The following is a 23067-nucleotide window of genomic DNA, read 5'->3' as shown; positions in this document are numbered from 1 at the left end:
CCCCTCCGGATCGCAGCTTTAGCTTAAGGTAAAACGAATGCTTGGCAGCTTCCAGCAAGGAAGAGCCCCGAAGGCGGCCTCTGAGCAGCCACGCAGGCCAGGCTCTGAGTTTACTGAGAGAACAGGAATTTGGTCACACGAGGGAGAGGCTCCCTCTCCATTCTTCTTTCTTTCCTTTAGTTTTTTTGTACTTCTAGAGATATTGTAAATCTTTGAGGTATAAAAGGGAAAAAATGTTACCCAAAGTGTTCCTATTAATGCTTCACGATACTTTAACTGCTTCATAAACAGAATGCAAATGCTAAACGTATTGTAAGTGTGTGTGTGAACACATACGCATGTGCACGCACAGTCGCCCCTCCGTATCCACTGGGTGTTGGTCCCGGACCCCCCTCAGACGCCCAAATCCGAGGATGCTTAAGTTCCTTTTATATGACTGTGTACTTGCATATAAAGTACCCACATCCTCCCATATACTTTAAATTATCTGTAGGTTACTTATAATACTTAATACAATGTAAATACTATGTAAATATTTGTTAGGAAATAACGACTGAAAACTCTTGTCTGTTCAGTACAGACCCACTGCAGGCCTCGTTACATAGTATATACATTGGCAACAACATAACGTTTCTTTCTGAATATTTTCGATCAGCGGCCGGTTGAATCCGCCAACGTGGAGCCCATGGACAGAGAGGCAGCTGTACAGTCACACACGTAGACACACATACACATGTACACATGCATTTGCATTCATCTACCTATTAAGATATGTAGCAACTGACACAGTTAACCTCTGTGCAACAACAGAGTTAAAGAAAACAGATAAACTGTAGTCTTCGTTAGTGCTAAGTCTATTACAGTTTCTAGGAAGATACGACCTGGCAAAGAACTTCAGGTTTCAAACCCGAGTTTTACTAATAAAGCCGCCAAGGCCTGCTAAACCCACAAACCCACATAAGTGAAGGCTGCAAATGGATTCTATTTAAAGCTACGTAAAAGTGCTTTGGACACTGAGAAAGCCAAGTCTGGAAAGCACCATATGGCTGTGTAATTATTAAAATCTTTTAATTACCTAAACAAAACAAAAACGTGGAACAGAAAAAAGCAAGCCCACACTTTCCAGAACTGTCAGCCTGTCCAAAGTCACTGAGGAGCACACCCACTGCTTTGTTAAGCCAATCTCTTTGGTGGTGCCCTTGGGCGACCAAAACTCCCTGTCCGCTAGAGCCCATCTGTGGCTTCGCCCCCCGCCTCCCACCCGCATCTCCGCCAGGCAGGGATGAGAGGATGCGAGGAGGAAGAGCCGGACACTGGAGCACAGGCCGCCGGAGGGGGCAGGAGGCACAAGGGAACGGGCCAGGGTACACACGCAGTGGGGCGCTCCCTGAGCCTGACATGGCCCCACGGGTGATGTAGTCTGGAAGCCTTATTAAATCACCTGCCCTGCGCTCTCTACACTCCAGACCTGACCCACGTGAGACCTAACTGCAAGAACTCGAATAGGTTAACCCAGACTTGCATTCTCAAATGAAAAAGAAAAAAGGTTTGGAACATATTTCTTATTCTCAAAATGATCCATGACTGGTTTTAAACATGCAAAGAAACAGTTTACTAGAAGCCTGTCAATCAGAAAAAAACAATTATTTTTCCTAATTTTAGAGAGTTACACAGAGCGGATAAAATCCACGAAACCAAGCCTAGTGAGAGCTGTGTTACTCAGGCAGTTGTGGGCTGGGATGGCTTCACATGCACAGCGACAGCAGGCAAACCAGATAGAGTCTGGAAGTTGTCCCAGAGGGGCCATGACCCTGGAACCAGGTTTCATGAGCAATAAGGAGACCTGCACTTGATACCCAAGTGCGGCCGCTCCTTGACTGATAAATCAGGAGCCTACAGCTCCATGTTTATTAGCTTATTCAGCATTAGATATTTAGGGCGCTCCTTTTCTTAAAGCTACTCCGACAGGTGCAGAAGCCCCTGGATCAGGTACACCTCGCACCATCACGCCCCACTGCCGGGTGGAGCCGTGGGTGGTGCGGGGCTTTGTCCTGGGCAGAGGGGGCCACCTCTGTCTCCACAGGTGCGCCAGCACAGAGAAGAGCTGCTGGCAAAGCGCCTCGTGGGGCAGCACTGGAGGGCTCTGGGGTCGTGAAAGGACTGCGAGCAGGGCCCCCTGGGTGGCAGCGAGGTGCTGCGGTCCACGGGAAGGCGCCACCGTGGCCGTTCTGCCCCTGCACTCAGGAGGCTGGCTTCAAGGGCCAGTGTCAAGGGTCAAACGAGAAGCTGGCTAAGGACTGAAACGTTACTTCAGACCTATCTTGAAAATGTGAGAGTTAAACTAACTGCCTTAGTATCAAAACCAAGCAATTGCTTAGCTCGCCCTATCCGGAGCAGGACGGTCACCTGAGGTGCCAAAGCTGTGACAGGGCCACACGGGCATCAGAAGCCTCGCCCTGGCCCTGGTGAAAGATGGGGCTTAAAGACTGAGAAAAAAGAAGCCACGCAACGCTCAGTGTCGGACGGGAAGGCGAGCACACGGCCTGCTGCCACACCGAGGCGGCCGACATGCCAGGACCTGGTCCTGACTAAGGGTGACTCCAGATGAAGAGCTGGTCACTTTTAAGAGCGTTTCTGCTTTTAGCTCCTATACCTGATGCCCAGTCGAGATAGTGAAATCATCTGTCACCTCTCCAAAGACCACCAATGGGAGATAAATCAGTACATGTTTATATCTTGTTTCTTCCCTTACAAGCAGCTGATATATGGAGAAAAATCTGGGGGTGAGAAGGGAGGGTGACAATGATTTGCTTCAACTGAAATTGAATTTAGCAGACCTTAAAGATATTAGAAACACATAAGCCATTTGGTTCAGGGACATCTGTGAAAGTTACTCTCAGCGACATTTAAAAGGCCTCGTTCCTGTTGCTCTCGCCCACAGCGACTCAGATGCTGTAAAAGTCCGCGTGACAAGCACGCCTGAGACGCTTCCTGAACTACCCCGTTCCTTCAGACCCCCTGAAAATCCACCCAGCCCATCACGGTATCAGGCATGGAACACGTCCTAGAAATGTAATCAATACCATCCTCACTCTCACGTGCCCAACACGTCTACCTACATGCTTTTCCTACCAATGAGCCCCGAACCCCATCCTAATACATTGTCTGACTCCAAAACTGATTCATAAATTGCAACTGGACTAAGCATTTAAAATAAAAACAAAAGCAAAGCTTTAGGCATGACTCACTTGCTGCAAAGAAGAATCCTGTGAGAAACCCGTTTCTTTAAAGTCAATTTCATCATCACTGGATGAATGAATATGGCAGGTTGTAACCTATATGCATAAAAATGTAAAAGACTATTTAACAGAGAAACGTTTTGGACATTTGCATCAGCATTTTAATGGAAAAATCACATTTAGTTTTTCTCTCAACGTGTAACAACAGCAAGAACAGAACTCAGTTAACAGGTAAATTGTGAAATAGGCCCGCGATTGCAGAGCGCACGAGGCTCAGCCAGATGGCCTGGCTTCCTGCCCTCTGCCGCCCACTGGTGGTGACTCCTCATTACTAACATCTCCAGAAAACAGGTAGGAGATGGGTTACTCTGTTCGAGCGATTTTGATAATGACTCCAATTAAACGTTCACAAAGGGAAGGTAGAAGGAATGGCTCAGATGAAATATAAAAATAATTTATATGTGCCAAGCCTGAAGGCTAAAACTGCGATTTCCAGGGATTACTAATGAACCATTAGAAAGATCAGGTTTAAATATAACCGTTTCAATTTGAATTCTTGCATTTCCTGCCCACTCTAAGAAAAACGATGTCCATAAGCGCTATGACTTGAGTCAATAGTCCCCTGCCCCTAAAAGACCCCAAATGCCCCTTAAAATGCACCCCCCGCCCCCAGAACTTACAACTAACTCACATTAATTAAGCAAAAACACAAACATGAACTACTCACCGATTCATGGTAACTGATTTTTATTAATTCATAAACGTCAAACAATATTAGGGGAAACGCATTAACAGTAGAAATGAAGATACACGAATGACTCAGCACAGCACTAACAGCAGCGATTGCTCTACGGCAAGTAATAAACAGGAGGAGTGTGTATGCTCCAGAACCCGGCACAAAACTTCTGAGGGTCACTTACACTACTGCATTTTCTGAATTACTCTTCCTGTACTTTCCGTAGAAGTGTTTTGGGTGGAGACCACGTCCTCGGGGGAGCACGTAAGTGGCCATTACCTGCCACACAGTGATGCTGTACTGAACAGCCTGGAGTTACGGAAACTGGCCAGGTCTGCTCTGTGACGTTCTAACACTTCTTCCAGAATCTAAATAGATCTGGTGTGTGGTACGGCGTGTGAAAATCTGAGTAAATCACGGCCTGAATGAAATTAATCCGCTTCTCTCTGTCTGAACATCTTTGGCGGAGACACTAAGCCGCGTGACTAAACCAGCGTTTCCAATTCATTCCCTCTCCGTCCTCCCTAAGGCCTAGATGACGCGCTCTCACCCTAATTTAGAATCTGGCCTGACGAAATCGGAGGCAGCGTTTGTGACGGGTGAAGGGAACCTGCCTGCGTCAGTCGCAGCGTTAGTGAGTTAGTGGGGAAAGACGTGGCGATGGGACGTTCCAAGAGCGCCCGGCCAGCACGCCGAAGCAGGGCGGCAGAATACTGCTTGGTCATGGCAGCTGGCACCTCACGGGCCGCTGCTACCGAGGGCAGTTCAAGCAGTTCCACTGCAGCGGACTCTGAGCTGCTCTGGGCTGCTGGGCTGGCAGGCTAGTCAGATTAAACCGGTGTGTTTGAGGGGCGTGACCCTATGCTGGGGCACAGATCAGAAGACAATTCAAAGAGCAAGGCAGGTGACAAAGTAAGAGAACAAAAAAAGGGGTGGCCGCTCCTGGCATGTCTTGTTGTCTAAGTTTGAACGGGGTACATGCATCCTCATTCGTGCTTGTACTTTTTGCTACAAAACACGATTTTATCAGCTCAATAATTAAAGACGACAAACTAGCTTTTGTCAAGCAATCACTATGTGCCAGACACTGGGATCCCTCTATACATTCTCCTTTCCTGGAACCCTCAAAGCCACTCGGGGAGGTATTGAAAATAATTTTTTTTCTCCAAAAAGAAAATCTACTGCTTTAGAAAGTTATTAGTAGTAACGCAGTACATGCACACCTCCGTAATTACGTTACTGAAAGGTGTGGTGATTCTGATTTAATAAGATGAGCTAAAAGGACCGGGTAGGGGGTATCTGCTAACTGGAACCCCAGCACTCACTGCGCAGACGTGCCTGCCACCGAGTCCCTGATCGACACTCTCAGCGCGTTGCTGCGCGGCATCTCCAGCTCGGCAAGCATCGCTTCCGCCCTTCTGCCTCCCCGGCTGAAACCTCCGTCGTCGCGTTTCTTCTGTCCACGCTACTGAACCACAACCCGCGCCGCACCGCCGCGCATGACTCTACGGCGCCGCCTGGGGCCGGCCCCTCGGCCTCTGGTCTGGATTAACGCTGCACCAGGCAGCTCGCCCATCTCTCTGCTTCTACCTCTGGCCCCACTATCAGTCTGTTCTCAATCCAGCAGCCACGATGGTCGTTCTAAATGCACATTATGTCACTTTTTTCAGATCCCAATCTAAAGGCTTTTCATCGCAGTAAGGTCACACCCCCAGGGGCTTGCTGGGGACTAGAAGTGGTTGGAGTCTGGCCTGCAGAGCCCCTCAGAGCTCACATCCTGCTCTCTCCCTCGCTCCTTCTGGGGTGACACGCCAGCCTCGGCACACTCGCGACAACCTCTGTCCTCTGCACTCACCCTTCCTCACTCGATCCCATCAAGACTCCAAACAAATAATAAGTTCTCTGACAGGTTTCCCAGCCCATCTAATTTTAAATGCGTATCTGCCCCAGAGGCTCCTTGACTCCTAACCCTAGCGTTTATCCACCTATTTGTTTCTCCATCTCCTTTGGCGCATGGATTTTTGCCAATCTTGTTTAGTCCGACGTCCTCAGTGTCTGGCACATAGTAGCCATTCAAATATTATTTGAACTAATGAATACTAGTAAGTCACTAAATGAGAACACAGAATCAATCGTAACTTTTAAAAAAGTAACAAGTACGTAAGAACACACATGCCGACACGACGTTAACAGACTCTTTAAATCTGACCGTCTCGCTGTGTGAGCCAACTTCTCCTCACTCCATTTTACTGCAGACTGTTTAAGTAGTCGGAGGACAGCGGCAAAAGTGCGACAGGCAAAGGGGCACTGAGCTCCCGGTGCATTGCAGGTGGGGCCCATTTCTGCTTCAACACGGGGCCGTGCCTACAGGTGTCTGACGCTAACCTGCCAGCACGCCCTCACGCCACAGCGTTTACGCAGCCACACGCCAGGTGGCTGACAGTGCCCCGCGAAGCAGCCGGGTGTTATCTGAATTGCAATGGAGTCCTTTCTACAGGACTGCTCATAAGAAAAATCTGCTAGAATTACCAAAGATAAAGTTGAAAAATTCCTGATAAGTTAAATGGACATTTTTTTTTTACTTCTACCTAAGAAGTCAATCAATGGATAATTTTCAAAGAAGTTTCCCAATCAAAATGAGAATATTCCTAAATGTTCCTTCATAAACAGAAAGAAGATAAAAATTCCTTAAAGGAGATCACCTTGCCTACATTCTTAACAAGGAATCGACGTAGAGGTCTCTAAAATTAACAGTGTGAGAGAACAATTTCACCCTGCGATAAAACCCTGATTATCCAGAATTTTAACCAGTTTGGGGAAAAAACAATTTACAGTGGGTAACATATTCGTTAAAAATTACTTAATCCTTCCTTGATGACTCCGGGCCATCAGCATGAATGTGTTTCTCTGTTGGGATACAGCACACTAAGACAATGAGGGCCGTCCGATCTATTTTCATTAAATGGCCCCACACAGGTGCCCTCTTAGAGTCATTTCTTAACTTCACAATTCCCCCAACTCCTCGCACCTACTAAGTCTATCATTATACCCACCTTAACAAGCCATTACCCCACCAATCTGTCAAGAGTCTGGAAAAAGATAACCAAATTTGTTAGACAATCTACGAAGTAGGAGGCAACGAGCCCTTCAGGGGTGTGACTCAGGATGCCCTAGTGACCTCTCTGTAGCTGCCTCAGCCTGTTTCCCTCTTGCTTCTGAACTCTGCTCTAGACAGATGAGACTGGACACACGTGACTGCCTAACAATCGAGGTGCTACTGTTTATTAGAAATGCAAGACTGCAGCTGCTGAATTTCAAGTGCAGAATTAAATGCCTGACACATCTACTGTCATGTGGAGTCAAGGCCACCACCTCGAATATTAGCTGGGACGTGCTTAAGAAAGAAAAGGCTTTTCCACGTCGTTCAAAACAAAAGCAATACTCACCTTAAAAGAGTATGTTAAAAAAAAGAAGAAGAAGAATGCATTCCAAAATCCAATATAATTTAAAAAGGTATTATCGATGCCATCATTCCCTGGCTAAAAGTACCATTCTGTTAAAAGACTTTAAAGCTGGAGTTTCAAAGGCATCTACAAAATTTCACCCACTGGGAACAATTATAAAGCAAGGGTCAACCCAACTCAATAACATTAGAAAATATCCAAAGAAATGTTTGGATTTTCTGACCACCCAGGGCTATCTGAGGCAGAAGGCGACAAACCCCAAAGAGTAGCAGGAAGACTAGAAGCTGTTCTGCTGTCTGCTGAAGTGCTGGGGGGCCAGGCACTGAGGACAACGAACTAAGTATGGGGCGAAGTAGGCGTCAGTGATTTCTGTGTCCCTTTGTCAACCCAGGCCGGAATTAGCAATTATCTAGGCAAATTAGCCAGAAAACTGAACACTGACCTCTCTTGCTGGTAAAGAAACAGACTTCTCCTTGACCCACAATCACTGGGGCAAACGGAAGATCTCTCACGCCTTCCTGAATAAACGGGCAGAGGCTAAGAGCCCTGAAATCATAGAAACGTAACCGCGTGAAACCTACTAGATCCACCGTGTTCCTCTTGTTAGTTTCTCCTAAGGAGCTCGTGCAGAACGACTCCCATCGCTCCCTGACTGCGTCTGGAAGACCTTCAGAGGGAAAAGAGAAGAAAAGCATCGTCACTGCAGTGACCTAGACGCAGACGCAGACAAACACGATCGACAGGCAACATGAGAGGGCGCCGTCCCCTCGAAGGCGAACCCGTAGAGACCGAGTTGTAAGGACTCGCGCGGCCTGGTCCCCAGGACTTCCAGGAACCAGAACCAGCTCCCCCCACTCCAAGTCTATGCTCAATGCCGAGAGCCTTTAGAAGCTATGAATTTAAGAAGTTTTTTAAAAACCTTTTGGTTAAAAACTTAACCCGGAAAATGTGACTATTTCCAATAAACTCTCCTGTGAGGTACCAAGTCTTCACGGGGGGGATGGGATGGTGTGTCTGTGTGTGTGTATGTATGTATCTCTCTCTCTCTCTCTGTCTCTCTCTCTCTCTCAGGGGTGATGCTTTTTCCACAGCCGTGCGAGTTTAGGAAATGCTGCAGATGTCAGCCCCACACATTTTCCTGAGGTACCCTGACTGGCATCTCGCCAAAGAATTTCTATGGAACCCAGGCTGGCTTTTTAAATTGCGCAAAAATACTGTTTCCTAAATATCTGTGTCATAAGCCAACACATGAATACATGAATGCAACACTCAAAGTCTACCTTCTAGAGAAATTTTAAAGGAAAGAATACAGAAACACTTTTCAGAGAAAGTGCAACTACAGCTATAATCTCGGAGGCCTCAGTAGAGTTGTCGCTTGACAATTCTGGTTTAAACACGTGCACGCACCCTCATGCAGCCCCTGGCGAGCAACTTCCGGAAAACAAAGACTGATCTAAAAAACAATCACACACATGGCCATTCTCCCGGGTAAGAACATAAAACTCTATGATCTGGCTTAGACCCCCTTCAAGAAGCAAAAGTATAGGTGGGCCAGCCCCAACTTTTCCACCTCTGGGCAACAAGTAGGCTTTGAATACACATGCGATAGGTAACAGCCTCTTGAACACACGAACATTCCTGAAAGATAACCAGGATAGACTGAAAAACAGTTTTCATCAAGTTAGCTCTGCACGAACTCTGTACTGCAAAGGTAAAGACTTTTTACATCCGGAGACAAATACAATCTATAGGCAACACGAGAGGGTGCCTGTCGTGTAAGTCACAGGCCTATGCCCTGTGGGCACACAGAGCTCTCTCGTTCCAGAAGACAGCCGGCGGCCTGCGTGCCAGTGAGAGGTACCCCAACTCTTTCCTCCACGTCACCTGGGGCTGACTCCGCTTGGACACGAGTACGGGAGGGGTCCCTGAACAGCCCGCAGCCCTTGATTTCATGATGGAGGTATGGGTAACGCTGCAAGTACTTTAATATCTCAGTTACAGGAAGTCGACTCGCAGACAGGGGGCCTTAAGAAAATAAGCACCAAGAGTAACTACAGCTCAAGTGGCTCAATGCCGGCCTGTGGGCACGTCGGGCCCCAGGAACGAGTCACAGAGCGACGCTCTGAGCAGGAGACGGGATGCGCACGCGCTGCCCAAGCCCAATGGCCACTGACGGGACCGCGGGAAGAAGTTCAAAGCATCCTCAAGGACCACACTCAGATCGCCAGATAATTACTGAAGTCACGTCACAGGTAACTAGGAAAACGCTACGAGTGTCTCCCCTTTATTCTTCAATCCTTCTCCGATGCAAGAGCACGTGATCGCGGCTCCCTGAGCCACCTACCTTTGATAAGCTGCTGTACCAACGTGCTGTTGGGGCCCTTGTCTGTACTGTGCACGATGCAGTTAGCTATCCTCGTCAGGTGTCCCATGTAGCCGTGCCGTCGTCCCCCCTCGGCCCTGACAAGGGGTAAAGGACAAAGATTCAGATTCCCGACAGGATGCAGGGATGAAACAGGGGGGCTGTCTCCTCAAAGATTACACTGCAGCCTCACTCAGTGGACAAGGTTTGTTCAAATATACAGGCCAACCATTCATCTGCAACAACATGTTACCTTTACAGACCAAAACCCAAGTATTCACTGGCGCCTAATGTTTCTGTGACTTTCCTTTTTTATCTTTTTGTAAAGCTATTTTTCAGACTTTAAACAGACTGTAGGAGACTGTAATAACTCTGCTGGTTCGTTTTGCTACAGGATATCAAATTTTAATCATACCAATCAATTAACAGAGGTACTTATCTACCAATGGCATTTCTCAAGTTAAAATATTGGCTGATTTGAGGACTTGGCCAAGATGAGAGGCAGCCAACCTGTGTTTGGTCCGCACACCACTTGGAACACAGACAAATGATTCCTTGTCCCTTTCCACATTCAGTGTCTAATCTTCCCACCTATGATCCGTCTTCCCATTTGGACAAGTGCCTATGAAGACAACAGACCCAGGGACAAAAGTCTGTGTAACAGTTACTTACACGTGTCAACTAATGCTTCGAGGAATCTTGTCAATCAGCTAATGGAAATATCTAAAAAGAATCTACTAGGCCATTTCCTCCCTCTAGTTCCATGAAGCAATTTGTCTCTACAGTGACAACTGGGGTAACCGGGACAAGTGTGCTAAGGGAAGCCGTCATCAAGGAGGCCCTGACTTTACAACTGCTCCTTCGACTCCACATTATTCTCAGAAAAACAGCCTTTCAGAAAGGACCAGGAAATTTCAAGGGCAGCACAGAGGTGGGCGTGCTTTCAACTCTTGGTTTCTCCTCAAGAGAGGTAGAAAAGACAGAAGGATCTAAAAATTAATTATCAGAAAAATACGTTACAATATCTGGTTGTCCCGAGAGGACGGTTTCTAACTGTAAAGTGGCACGTACCCACGTAATTACTTTCACTGTTCTCTGTCTAGGGCAAGAGAGGACATGTTTTTCAAATGAAAAATCAAACTGAATTCCTATCAGAAAACAATTTACTTACTGTTTCTTTTCATTCATTTCCCAGGCATCAAGTATTCGTTCTATTAACTGACATTTTTGAAAAAGCTGAATAAAAAAGAATATTCCAGTTAACATTTACATGAATGTCAAAGTGTCAAAATTTTGAAATGAGATAGAACTCTAATTAAAGAGAACAGTGATATGTACAACTCGGCAAGCTAAATATAGCTGTGCATTACTGGCTAAATCAAATGTGGCATGACAGCAAGCTTACGCAAGGCCCGCGAATACTACAAGGACTCAGAGAGGACCCACGCCTTCGGCAGTACTTCAAGGGCTGGATCAGTGAGCCGCTGACCTAAAGCAAAGCCAGGTTTTATTAGCCATGGAAACTGGGCCCAGAGATAGAGCCCGACCAAAATTATACTGGAATAAAGAAAACTGTGCTCGGCAAAAATTTAACTCAGAATCCACAGCAATACTTGTACTTTCAGATGTGAGCCAAACTACCTTCTAGATGCACTAACAGTGTGGCACTCATATTAAAAGTAGGTGCCACAATTCTGCAAGCCAATAACAAGCACTGTGGGCTGCATTACAGGAAAGTCAAGGCCAGTTTCAGTTCAATGTCATTTGTCTTCCCCCATCTGCCTGGCTATTCCAGGCTAGCCTTTCCCACCTGCCAGGTGTGGGGGAACCCGGTGTGAGCTAGGGATCCGCACACAACCAGAGCATTTAAGAGCAAGAAGAAACCTGAACATTGACTTAGTAACACTGCCTTATACTTTGCAAAAGAAAACAGATCCCAAGAAGAGGCTCCCTCATCACTGCACGGAACTCACTTCTCCCAACCTTCGATCGTGTATTCAGCACCAGAAATGAAAACTGCGGCATGCCACACAACTCTTCAGACGTTTTCTGCAGTATTTAAACTTGTATGGTTCTTTTAATCTCCAAATCTATTTCTAATATTCAAATCTATTACTTTTACGAAATAAGTAGGCCACTTAGATTTTTCTCTTTAAAGTTCATCAGGGTTCTTTGTCCAGGATTTGATTTATATAATCTCTGGTTAAAAGTGCAGTAAAAATAAGACAATTAAATATTTAGACTCTGAAAGTTAACCTCATGCCTTTCAACTTTCATTTATTTCACACCTAAGTAGGAAAATGCTATAATCGCCGAGTGGCAGAATAAGAACAACAAGCAAGCTTACATGTTTCAACAACAAATTGTCGCCAGTGGAGCCCTGATCAGTAATTGTGCCATTTTCTGTGTTTTCAAAGGGACTTGCAAGAATCAGTGCAATACAAATCTCCACTTGTGTATGCAGAAAGTTATTCCACGTGTATCTGAAGAACATGTCCTACAAAAAGAAAAACAATGCTTTCGTTTACTCAGTTTAATATATTTACCAAATAGTGATTCAATAAAATAAAAATGATGTGCTCTTAGTCCAATAGGACTAATTAAAAGGAACACAAGTTTATTTTAAGGGTGTTGGAACGCCATTTCACAGACTGCAGAACAGGTACCTGCTCATTTGACATGCCATACTGATGGCTTCTGTGCAGGGCATGGTGCTTTGGGCAATATGGGAGACAGAGTTAGACAAAAATATGGTCCCTAATCTCGAAGTGCTCACACCTTAGCAGAGAATAACCACCCAGAACTCAGAACTATCAGCAAATGGAGCAAAACAAGACAGGACATGAGATCTCCTGGAAGTTACCAGGGGTTTCCAGATTATCTGAAAAGGTAACAGCATCACAAAAAGACAAGACAATCCCTAAAGCACAAAACACATCATTAAAGTATGTATGGATTCAGGATATCTTTGAATCTGGCTATCTAATGTCAAAATGGAAAAGTAATGATAATGATCCTTTGAGGAGTGTATCAAATTTGTAATCACTCAAAAGTTACTCTAAAGATTAACAACAGGATGGATTAACAATAGCCGTATGCTTGTTATTAATAAGATAAAGTGTAGTAACTGATGACTTCAGAGAGACTCCCAAAGACAGGAGTAGGAAGTTATATTCCCGGAAACTCATATACTAATCAGAGGGCAGGGTGAAATCTAGCCCCCAGAGGGCAACACTAGGCTACCCCAGAAACTAATCCTTTAATGTTTCTTCTTTCTACAAAAGGTCCCTGCCCTCTATGCCCTACACTGATGTCTTTTAATCCAAGGCTGAAGTAAATAAACTATCTCAGTGACACTAAGAAGTATGAATGTGTGGCTGAAGGTGTGGCTGATAAGGCACCCATGGCTTTGAAACTGGATGTGAATTCAAAGGCTGGCTCCACCACGTACAAGCCATGGGATGCCTCCCCTCTCTGGGCATGATGTGAAAAATAGGGTCTTTATACTCAGGATAATATGAAAAATGTATAAAAAGTGCACATTCCAATCCTTTTGTGTAGTGAGCAAACACCCAGACTCTCCTTTGAAACAGCCCCAAAATCCCCCAAATGAAACCTGCTAAATGTCCACCCTCGTGCCTTCCGGGGCTATGGGTGGCAGGACCCACACAGCCAGCATGGGCACCGGGGCCGGGCCTGTGGATTCTAGGCACAGGCTTTGAAGCTGGGAAACTCAGGAGTCAGGGGAGTCCAGATAATTCCCAGGCTCTTCCTTTTCCCTTCCCTCGGCAAGGAGACTTGACAGCTGTTTCAAGGAAGAAGCTGGACTCTAATCAAAAGACCAGACAGTACCTCAGATACATTATACAGATACATGTCAGTGCGAAAAGGTACATGCTGTGCCGTTGCTACTTACGACGAGGAAAGAATACTCTAACCAGCAGTCACTTACTGCTAATACAGTCCCCCGAGTCGGTGACCAGACTCACTGCGTCGTCTGTGAGAGACTAAACGTCTTAATTATCTTTGAAATTCTCTAACATAGTTCTTTACAGCCGACAAGGATAAATTACTGAAAATATAAAAGCATTCAAAATTGGTGATAAACTCAAGGCAAAAACTATAGAAAAGGCCATTTACGCTTCGACCAAGAAAAGTCATTGACACACGTTGCAAATCTGTGAGGCTGTACCCTGTGTTATGCATCCACAGATTGTCAAGGGTGAAGGAGAACGTCCCTCCGGGAGTGGGCGGGGGTTCTTACCAATATGACCCCGATGCTATTCAGCTCCATCAGGTCCGCGTTGATACTGCTGGTGTTTGTCTGAAGGAGGCTGGATATCAACCGAATCACGTTCAACCGGGTGTTCCCCACGGGAGGGTCCAGCACGCCCCACGTCGTCTTCATCACACTTTTCTGAGGGAGAAGGAACCTTCCAATTAACAAGCTTTCCAATTCGATCCACGTGAGTAAGTAAACAAAGAGGAGCAGGGGGAGGTACTACGATGTAACACCAGGTAAACTAACATTGCAAACAATTTGGCCTGAATTCTAGACCGGAAGGAAAATCCAAAGCTGCTACTGATATCTTCAAGATATGAAGGGAAAAAAAAACATCAAGTAATTTCCCTGGACTGTAGTTTTATAAGAAATCAAGTATCCCCCCCGCCTGGACATTCTACAACGCCACAGAAGGAAAGCAAAAAGCTACGCAAGTCCCTTAGAAACAAGTGCCGTATTCCAAACCTGACCAGAAACTGAGAGAAGTTACAAGTGGTCTGAACAGTCCTCGATCTTTGCCAAATCTGTGATGAAAATGCAAACACAGAAGCTGCTGCTGGATCACGACCTTGAGACAAGATCAACCTCAAATCTGTTCTTGTCCTTAAAAGGGAGTTTTTGAACTTTGAAATCACAAGAGACAGACATAGAACACTTGAGGATGTCAGCAGGCTGACAGGGAAGGGTGGCGAGCTGGGCCCTGGCTCGCCCTTCCTCAGTCCTCGTCCCCGCTCCTGCCAGCACCCTCACGCCCTCCTGCTCCTGTCGAGGCATAAGGGAAGTGTAAGGCTCAAACTTCACTCCACGTGAAACAGCTCTAATCGACAGACATTTCAAAAAGCTTCGTCGACCTACCCACACCCCCTATCATACAGTCAAGTCAGGTACCAACTGGTCTCGCTCCCGGCAGCCAGAGAGAGGAAGCCCAAATGAGACGCTGCCTTTCTTCTGAGTCAGGGCCAAGTAGAATACAGGCTGAGACTCCACATTAGACGTCACCTGTTTGTCCCCCAGAAGGAAGATGGGCAGGCCCCCCAAGACACAGGTCAGGGGGACTTCGCCACACACCCTCTCCTCTCTCAGGTCCTCCTCCCGCCTCCAACTTCCTCTAGCGATGGTCTCTGCTCTTCTCCCGAGTACACCCTTTCTTCTTCCTTCTTTGCTCTCTCCGATCTTCTCCCCAGGTCTGGTGTGAAGGAGCCACCGACCGTCCCTATCACACCAGCTCAGGAGCTTTCTCTGAGGGTGAATGCCAAACCCGAGGCCCGAACCCAGTGAGGCCCGAGCGCAGATGGACAGCACCACCGAGGCAGGACCACTGCTTGCTCGCTGAAGAGACAACCGAGAAGTGAGCAGCCGCCCGGTGACGAGCATGAGCTACTGTGCTCCCCCCCTCTGCAAAGTGGTCAAGCAGGAAACATTCTGTTTAGAAGGGAGAAACTAGCATGCTAAATTCCCAGTAACTCACGGGTGTCACAGAGGGACGTGCTGCAATGGCCAGGATCCTGGATCCAGCGACACGGGCAGAGGCAGAAGGAAAGCATGAGCACTGGTGCCAGCAGCAGAACTCTCCAGAACGGAGGCTTCTGCCTTACAGATTCTAAAGGGAAGAGCCTCTTACCCTAAACTAAAGCTCTGCACCAACCGAGGGGTGTGGGTGTCGCGGACTGCGGACGCCCCTCCTTTGCGGGCTTTCACCGTGTGCTGTTTGTGCTTTCGGTGGCTTGCCTGAGTGAATGGGCGTGTTTGAGTAGCACGCGGATGCGCCCATGGAAAAACTAACGCTCCCCGGCACAGTCGGCTGACCGCTTCTGTAAGGCGTCTGCCCAGACCGCCAGGAAGACCACGCCATTTCAAAGCCCAGTTCCTCGAAGACTAACTATCTCAGAGATGTGAAATAACATGCTATGAGAAGAGAAGTATTTATTTTACGGGTATATGTAAGTGCCCAAAATTTATAAAAAGAAAGAACAAAAAGCTGGATGTCCTAAGCAGGTATCAATTTTGCTTCATCTGGATTCCACACCGTACATTAATTTAGAGATTACACAGAGATAAAAGCCGGTTCGAAGCCAGTTCTGCTACTCACGAGGCTCGTACACTTTCTAACAACTGTTTAAATCAGTGAGAAGGCAGCTCTGCGTCCGACGGCCCTACCTTGGGTGGCTCAAGCAGGAGTTCATGAAAAGATCCAAGTCTTCCTCGGATGGCTTCTAGAACGCTCTTGTTGACCGAACAAGCTGAATGACTCATGCCTGGTGGGCAGATCTCTATATGGCCTTCAAATCTTGAAATAAAGCAAGTTCATTTTTACTTATTACAACTTCAAAACAAATCACTCACGGTGCTCTATCTCAGCATGTAGATATATACACCATAGCTACATAAACGTATAATGATTAAATCCGCATTTCTGGAGGGACGTTTCTTAGGCAGGTGTAATAAAAACCCGACAGGGGTCAGCCAACATGACCTGAACCCCAAAGGCCCACAGTGTCAAGCAAGAAATCATGTGTGATTTCTTCCTGTTCACTTAGACCTGTTTTCCAGGGCCCCCCTCATGGCCTGCCACCTGAAATGTTAGCAACGAACGAGCCTGTGCTTGTTCCAGTTTTTCTTGGGTAATCTCGATTAGATGGTGTTTCCTGTTTAAAAGGCTTCAGTTACTCCTCTACATTAAGCCCGATCTACGCTCATCATCACCCACTCCTTTCTGGAAGTTACGAGTGGAACAGGACTCCCACATCTCAACTGGTGTGAGCGCACGGCACAGGGTCTCAAAGTGGGGGAGCACAGAGCCCAGCAGGTAAGAAGGACATGGGGGGGCGGTCTAAAAACATGGGCGAGCAGTTCGAATGAAAATATCTTCCTGAAAGCGGTGTGCCGACTGAACATCGGTGCCAACTGGCGGTTAACGCTGTCACTGGCGGAGCCAGGCGGCCCGGACCCAACTTCTGGCTCTTCACTTACCCGTTATTTGTTCTAACATGGAAAGTGGGGATCGCCCTAGAACGCCTCTCTCAGACTGCTGTGAAGATCACGCTGAGGCAGACGAAGGGCTGAGAACACTGCCTGGCACGCAGCTAACGCCTCGAGAGTGACTGCTGACTATTACCTGAAAATACTCCTCCCGTGTCAATGAGTCCCGGCTCTAAGAGCCACGTGGAACAGCGCTCGGAAACTCAACCGCTGGACGGGAGAGGGGGGAGGCCGTTTGCTGTAATTCCAGTGTTTTTGTAACATGTAGGGGTTTTAATTGTTCGTGTAGACAGATACGACATTCCTCATCACAGTTTCTGTCTAGGGAGTCAGGCTTAAAAGTTCTCCACGATCCCATAATTCTGTATTTACATACTTTTCCTCCAGTACTTTAAATTTGATTCATCTAGAATTTATTTTTATGTAAAACAGGTATAGCATTTTCCTAAAAATAAGTCACTTTCTAAGCCATTTAATAATCACCTTTCCCCACTTATGTGAAAAACCATACCAAACCACATACTGAAATTCCTTAATTATTAATATAAACTTGGTATCACAAATACTAGTATCATGCTGCCATATTTATCAGTAACGCACTGTAATATGCAGGAGGCAATTTATCTCAATCGCTGGTCTTGCTCCAAATTTCTTGGCTAGTCCCACCTTTTCTCCTTCTAAATATATGTAAGAATTCACTGAATCCCAAAGCAAAACCATATTGGTATTCCAGAGAGCTTTATTAAATTTAGAACTTGGACGAGGAAAGGCAGAGAAGTGCTGGGTGTCTGCCAGCAGTCTGTTCTTTCCTGCTGAACAGCCATCTACTGTGCAGATGGATGTGCCACAGCTTCCTCATCCATTCATCAGTTTAAGGACACTTCGCTTGTTTACAGTTTGGGGTAACTACAAATAAAGGTGCCATCATTCACTTACAGGTCTCTGAGTGAGTTTTTATTCGGTAAACATCTAAGAGATTGCTGAATAATACAATAAATGTCTGTTTCACTTCCTAAGAAACTGCCAGATGTTTCTGGAAAGTGGCTGTGACACTGCATTCCCAATGACGACGTGTGAGACTTGCAGTTACTCCCTAATGTCACCAGTGCTGGGTACTGTCTGCGTTGTTTTGGTTTATTCGGCGGGCTGAATGGTGGCTCCCCGACAGGTACGTGCACACCCTAACCCCCAGAGCCTACGACTGTTACCTCATTTGAAGATGTAATTAAGGATCTTGAGATGAGGATCCTTAGGGTTATCCAGGTAATCCTAAATGTTACTGTAAGTGTCCCTGTACGAGAGAGACAGACACACAGCAGAGAAGGCAATGTGAGGGTGAAGCACAAAGAGGGGGCCCACAAGCCATGGAATCCCCTACGGTCCCTAGAAACTGGAAGAGGCAAAGGACGCGTCCTCCCTGGAGTCTCTGGAGGGAGTGCAGCAAGGCTGACATCCTGATCTTGGACTTCTGGAATTCAGACTGGGAGAGAATAAATTTCTGTCATTTTAAGCCACAGTTTGTGGTCAGTTGTTACGGAAACAAATATAAGTTGTTCAAAAGGTACACACTGCTATCTGTGTGGTTTTAACTTGAATTTCACCAACAATGAATGATGTTGGCCATCTTTTCTTGTATTTACTTGTTATGTACATAATTGTCTGCTCAAATCTTTTGACCTTCTAAAAAACTGAATTATTTTTCTTGTCATTAAGTTTTGAGTGTTCGTTCTATTGGGATACAAGTCCTTTCTCAGACATGTGATTTGCAAATACTTTGCAGCAGTCTGTGGCTTGCCTTCTCATTTTAATAAAATCTTTCAAAGAGCAGAATTTAAAATTTTAACAGAGTCTGAGTTGTCAATTTTTCTTTTATGGATTGGGCTTTGGTGATTCATCTAAGAAATTTCTGCCTGAGCCTGGGTCACAGATTTTTCTCCTAGAACTTTTAGAGTTTTGGGATTTACAGATCTAGTTCCATTTCTTTTCTTTTCTTTCTTTCTTTTTTTTTTTTTTTTGAGTCAAACCTAAGAGGCAGAATATTTCCATTTCGAGGTAATTTTTATACAATGTGCAAGGTACATATGGAGGTCCCAGCACCACTTGTTGAAGGGGCAACCCTTCCACGTCTTCTCCACTGATCTCCTCCACACCGCTGTCAGGAGCCAGCTGACCAAGCCTGTGTGGGTCGGGTCTGCTTCTGGCCTCCGTCCTGTTCCAGGGAGCTACGTCCTCTCACTGGGACCACACTGTCCTGATGACGGGACCTTTAAATCTGCATCAGTACTGGGATTTTGACAGTCTCTTTCAAAATTGTTTTAGCTATTGTATTTGCCTTGAATTTCCATGTAAGTTTTAGAATTGGCTTGGATTTTAATTGGAATTATACTGAATCTCCAGATCGGTGTGGGAAGAACTGACAACTCAACAATACCAAGTCTTCTAATGCGTGAACAGTCTCTCTCTCCATTTAGGTCACCTCTGATTTCATCACTACTCCACGGCTTTCAGCATTAAACCCTGCACGTGTTCTGTCTATTTATATCTAAGTATTTCCTTTATTCTGTGCAATCCAGCAACTGTGCTCCTTGGTATTTACCTAAAGGATTTGAAAATGGGAAGTACTTTTAAAGTAAGTGATGCTTTATGAAAATTTTAAATTCTAACTGTTTGGTACCAGTATAGAGAAATGCAACTAATTTTTGAATACTGACCTTATAACTTGCAACCCTGCCAGAATTACTTGTTAGCTGTAGGAGTTTTGTGTGTGGTCTTTAGGGTTTTCTACAATGCTGATCCTGATGTCTGTGAAATGGGCATTATAGTTCCTTTTCTGGCCTGACAGCTCTTCTTCTCTGCCTTATGGCATTGGCCGGGGCCTCCAGCAAGAGGCGGAATAGGGCTGGTGATGGCAAATATCCTCGCCATGCTCCTGGATTTTAGGGGGTGTTATTTCAGTCTCTGACCATTAAAAATAATGCCAGCTATGAGTTGTTTTATTGTTAAAAAGCATTTTATCAGTTTCCAAGTTCCTTTCTATTACTAATTTGCTGAGAGGTTTTAACATAAAAGATTAAATGAAGTAACCATGTTTTCTTTTTCTTTAGTCTGTTGATATGAGTTATACTGAGTGACTTTTGTTACGACTTGTTTTTATGGCAGTTTTAAGTTCGCAGCAGAATGGAGGGGGAAGTACAGAGGCTGCTGATGTCCCCGCTGCCCCTACACATGCACGGTCCTCCCGTTGTCGACAACCCCCTCTCCGAGTGGTTCATTTGTTATAATCCAGGAACCTCCACTGACACATCATAATCACCCCAAGTTTACAGCCTGCATTTTGACTAACTCTTGCTGTCGTACATTCTGTGGGTTTGGACAAACGTATAATGACACGCATCCACTGTTAAAGACTCGCGCGGAGTAGTCTCACTGCCCTGAGAGTCCTTTCTCTGCCTATTCGCCTCCCCCCACCCTGCCAACGACTGGCCTTTTTCGTGTCTCCATAGTTGGCCCTTTTCCAGAATGTCACCGAACTGGAATCACACAGTATACAAGCCCTTTCAGGCTGGCTTCTTCCCCTCAGCACCATGCATTTAAGCTTCCTCCATGGCTTCTCGTGGCATCAGAGCTCATTCTTTTTAGCACTGAGTAATATTCCATTCCTGGATGTCCCGCAGTTGCTTCATCACCTACTGAAGGACATGCTGGTTGTTGCCAAGTTTTGGCAATATGGAGAAAGCTGCTATCAACATCCGTGTGTGGGTTTTTGTGTGGACAATTTTCAACTCCTTTGGGTAAACACCAAGGAGCATGACTGCTGGGCTGAGCGCTAAGAACACGTTTAGTTCCGTAAGACGCTGCCAGACGGTCTTCCACAGGGGCTTTTTATCATTTCGCGTTCCCACCACAATGGCTGAGAGTTCCTGTTGCTCCGCATCCTCACCAGCATTTGGTGGTGTCAGTGTCCTGGATTTTGGCCATTCTTACTGATTTCTGAAGGGTGAATGAGCCTTGCATTCCCAAGATAAACCATACTAAGTCATGCCAAATCATTTTCTGAATAGGTTGCCAGATTTGATTTGATAATATCTTCTTGTGAAACTTTAGCGTTCTTTCCTATAACATTCTTGTCTAGTTTCAAAGTAATACTGGCCTCATAAAATGAACTGGAGAGTGTTCTCTCCTCTGTATTCTGGTAGAGTCCTTCCGTGTTTCGTAGGATGCATCGATGAAACTATAGTGAGCTGAGAGTTTTGTTGGAAGCTTTTAAATATGAATTCAATTTCCTCAATAGATATAGGGCTGTTAATGTTATCTATTTCTTTTTGAGTGAGCTTTAATAGTTTTATTCTTTTAAGGAAGTTGTCCAATTCCTCTAAACTGCTGAATTTGTTCAATGAGTTGTTTGTAGTATTCTCAGGAACCTTTTAATGTCTGCAAGGAATGTAGTTACGTCCTCTCCTTTATTCCTGATAGCTATAATCTGGTCTCCTCTACTTTGTTCTTAGTCAATGTGGCTAGAGATTTAATTTTATTGATCTTTTCAAAAACAGGTTTTTGTTTCACTGATTTTTTGCATCGTTTTTCTCTTCTCAATCTCGGTTTTTGGTTTTTTCTTTTGAGGGTACTGGTAATTTTTATTTCTCAACTCGTGATGACTGCACAGGTGTGTTATCTTTTAGTTGAACATTATGATTCATATGTTTTTTCTGTACGTAAAAGGTGGAAGGTACTGGCTGCTGCACCAGGATGTCTCATTCTCTTCACAGAGACAGGTTTACTCTGGAAGTAAAATCAACGCTTTTCTTGGACCTGACTATTAAGGAATGAAGGTTGCTCTGTCAACAAATTCAAGCTGTTAGAATAAAGACCAATTTGTGAGCCTACCTTGCCAGATCAACCATTTTTTTGGTAACAATTCAGTGAGTTTTTTTCAATTATAGTTGGCCTACAATACTAGTTTCAGTTGTAAAGTACAGTGATTAGAGATCTCTGATCACTCCACTAAATCTAGGACTCCCTTCCCCCTTACGCAGTTATCACAACATCGCTGTTTTCCTTATGCTATACTTTATATCTCCGTGACTATTCTGTAATTATCCATTCGTACTTCTTAATCCCTTCGCCCTTTTTTACCTACTGCCCCAACCCCCTCCCGTCTAGCAGCCCTCTAAGTATTTATGAGTTTGTTTCCGTTTTTGTTATTTTGTTCTTCAGAGTCCACGTTTATGTGAAATCGTGTGCCGTTTGTCTTTTTTAATCTGATTTACTTCATTCGGTGCACTACCCTCTAGGTCCATCAAAGCAATTTTAGTCTGTGTCTTTTAATCGGAAGTGAGTCTCTTGTAGGCAGCATAGTAGGGGTCTTGTTTTCTTATCCATTCAACCATCCTGTCTTTTGGATGGAGCACTTTTTTCTTTTCCCCTTGAGGTATTTGTTGATAAATATGTACTTATTACCATTCTTCACCTATATGTTCTTCTTAAAGAAGTCCCTCTGACATTTCCTGTAATATTGGCTTGGTGATGATGAACTCCTTTAGCTTTTTTTCTGCCTGGGAAGCTCTTTATCTATCCTCGACTCTAAATGATAGCTTTGCTGGATAAAGTAATCTTGGTTGTAGATTCTGGGTTTTCATCACTTTGAATATTTTGTCCTGAGCCCTTCTGTCCTGCACTGTTTCTTCTGAGGAATCAGCTGCCAGTCTTATGGGAGGTCCCTTGTAGGTAACTAACTTTCTCTTGCTGCTTTTAAAATTTTCTGTGTATTTAATCTTCGGCATTTTAATTATGATGTGTCTTGGTGTGGTCTTCTTTGGGTTCATCTTTTTTGGGACTCTCTGAGCTTCCTGGGGTTGTATTTGTCTTTAGGGAAGTTTTCCATTGTTGTTTCTTCAAATAAGCTTTCAACTGACTTCTTGTTCTCCCTCTTCTCCTTCAGGTACCCCTATGATGCAATTACTTTGTTAAATTTTTTCCCATAGGCCCCTTAATTATCACATTTTCGG

The 23067-nt window shown here is 45.3% G+C and overlaps 1 protein-coding gene across 1 annotated transcript in view; it reads right to left on the bottom strand.

Annotated features, from left to right (window-relative positions):
• Positions 1-23067, bottom strand: part of PPP6R3 (protein phosphatase 6 regulatory subunit 3) — an 87098-nt gene that overhangs the window by 24854 nt on the left and 39177 nt on the right. Inside the window, exons 8-14 of the mRNA XM_023524104.1 lie at positions 16241-16370; positions 14066-14218; positions 12149-12298; positions 10973-11037; positions 9784-9899; positions 8021-8106; positions 3249-3335 (exon numbers count right to left, since the gene is read on the bottom strand). Coding sequence (XP_023379872.1) covers positions 3249-3335; positions 8021-8106; positions 9784-9899; positions 10973-11037; positions 12149-12298; positions 14066-14218; positions 16241-16370 — 787 coding nt within the window. The remainder of the gene's footprint in view (positions 1-3248; positions 3336-8020; positions 8107-9783; positions 9900-10972; positions 11038-12148; positions 12299-14065; positions 14219-16240; positions 16371-23067) is intronic.

The sequence above is a fragment of the Pteropus vampyrus genome, unplaced genomic scaffold (genome assembly GCF_000151845.1).
Source record: "Pteropus vampyrus isolate Shadow unplaced genomic scaffold, Pvam_2.0 Scaffold446, whole genome shotgun sequence".
Lineage (NCBI taxonomy): Eukaryota > Metazoa > Chordata > Mammalia > Chiroptera > Pteropodidae > Pteropus > Pteropus vampyrus.
Note: the sequence above shows the minus strand (reverse complement) of the source record. Positions and strands in the feature narration are given on the sequence as shown.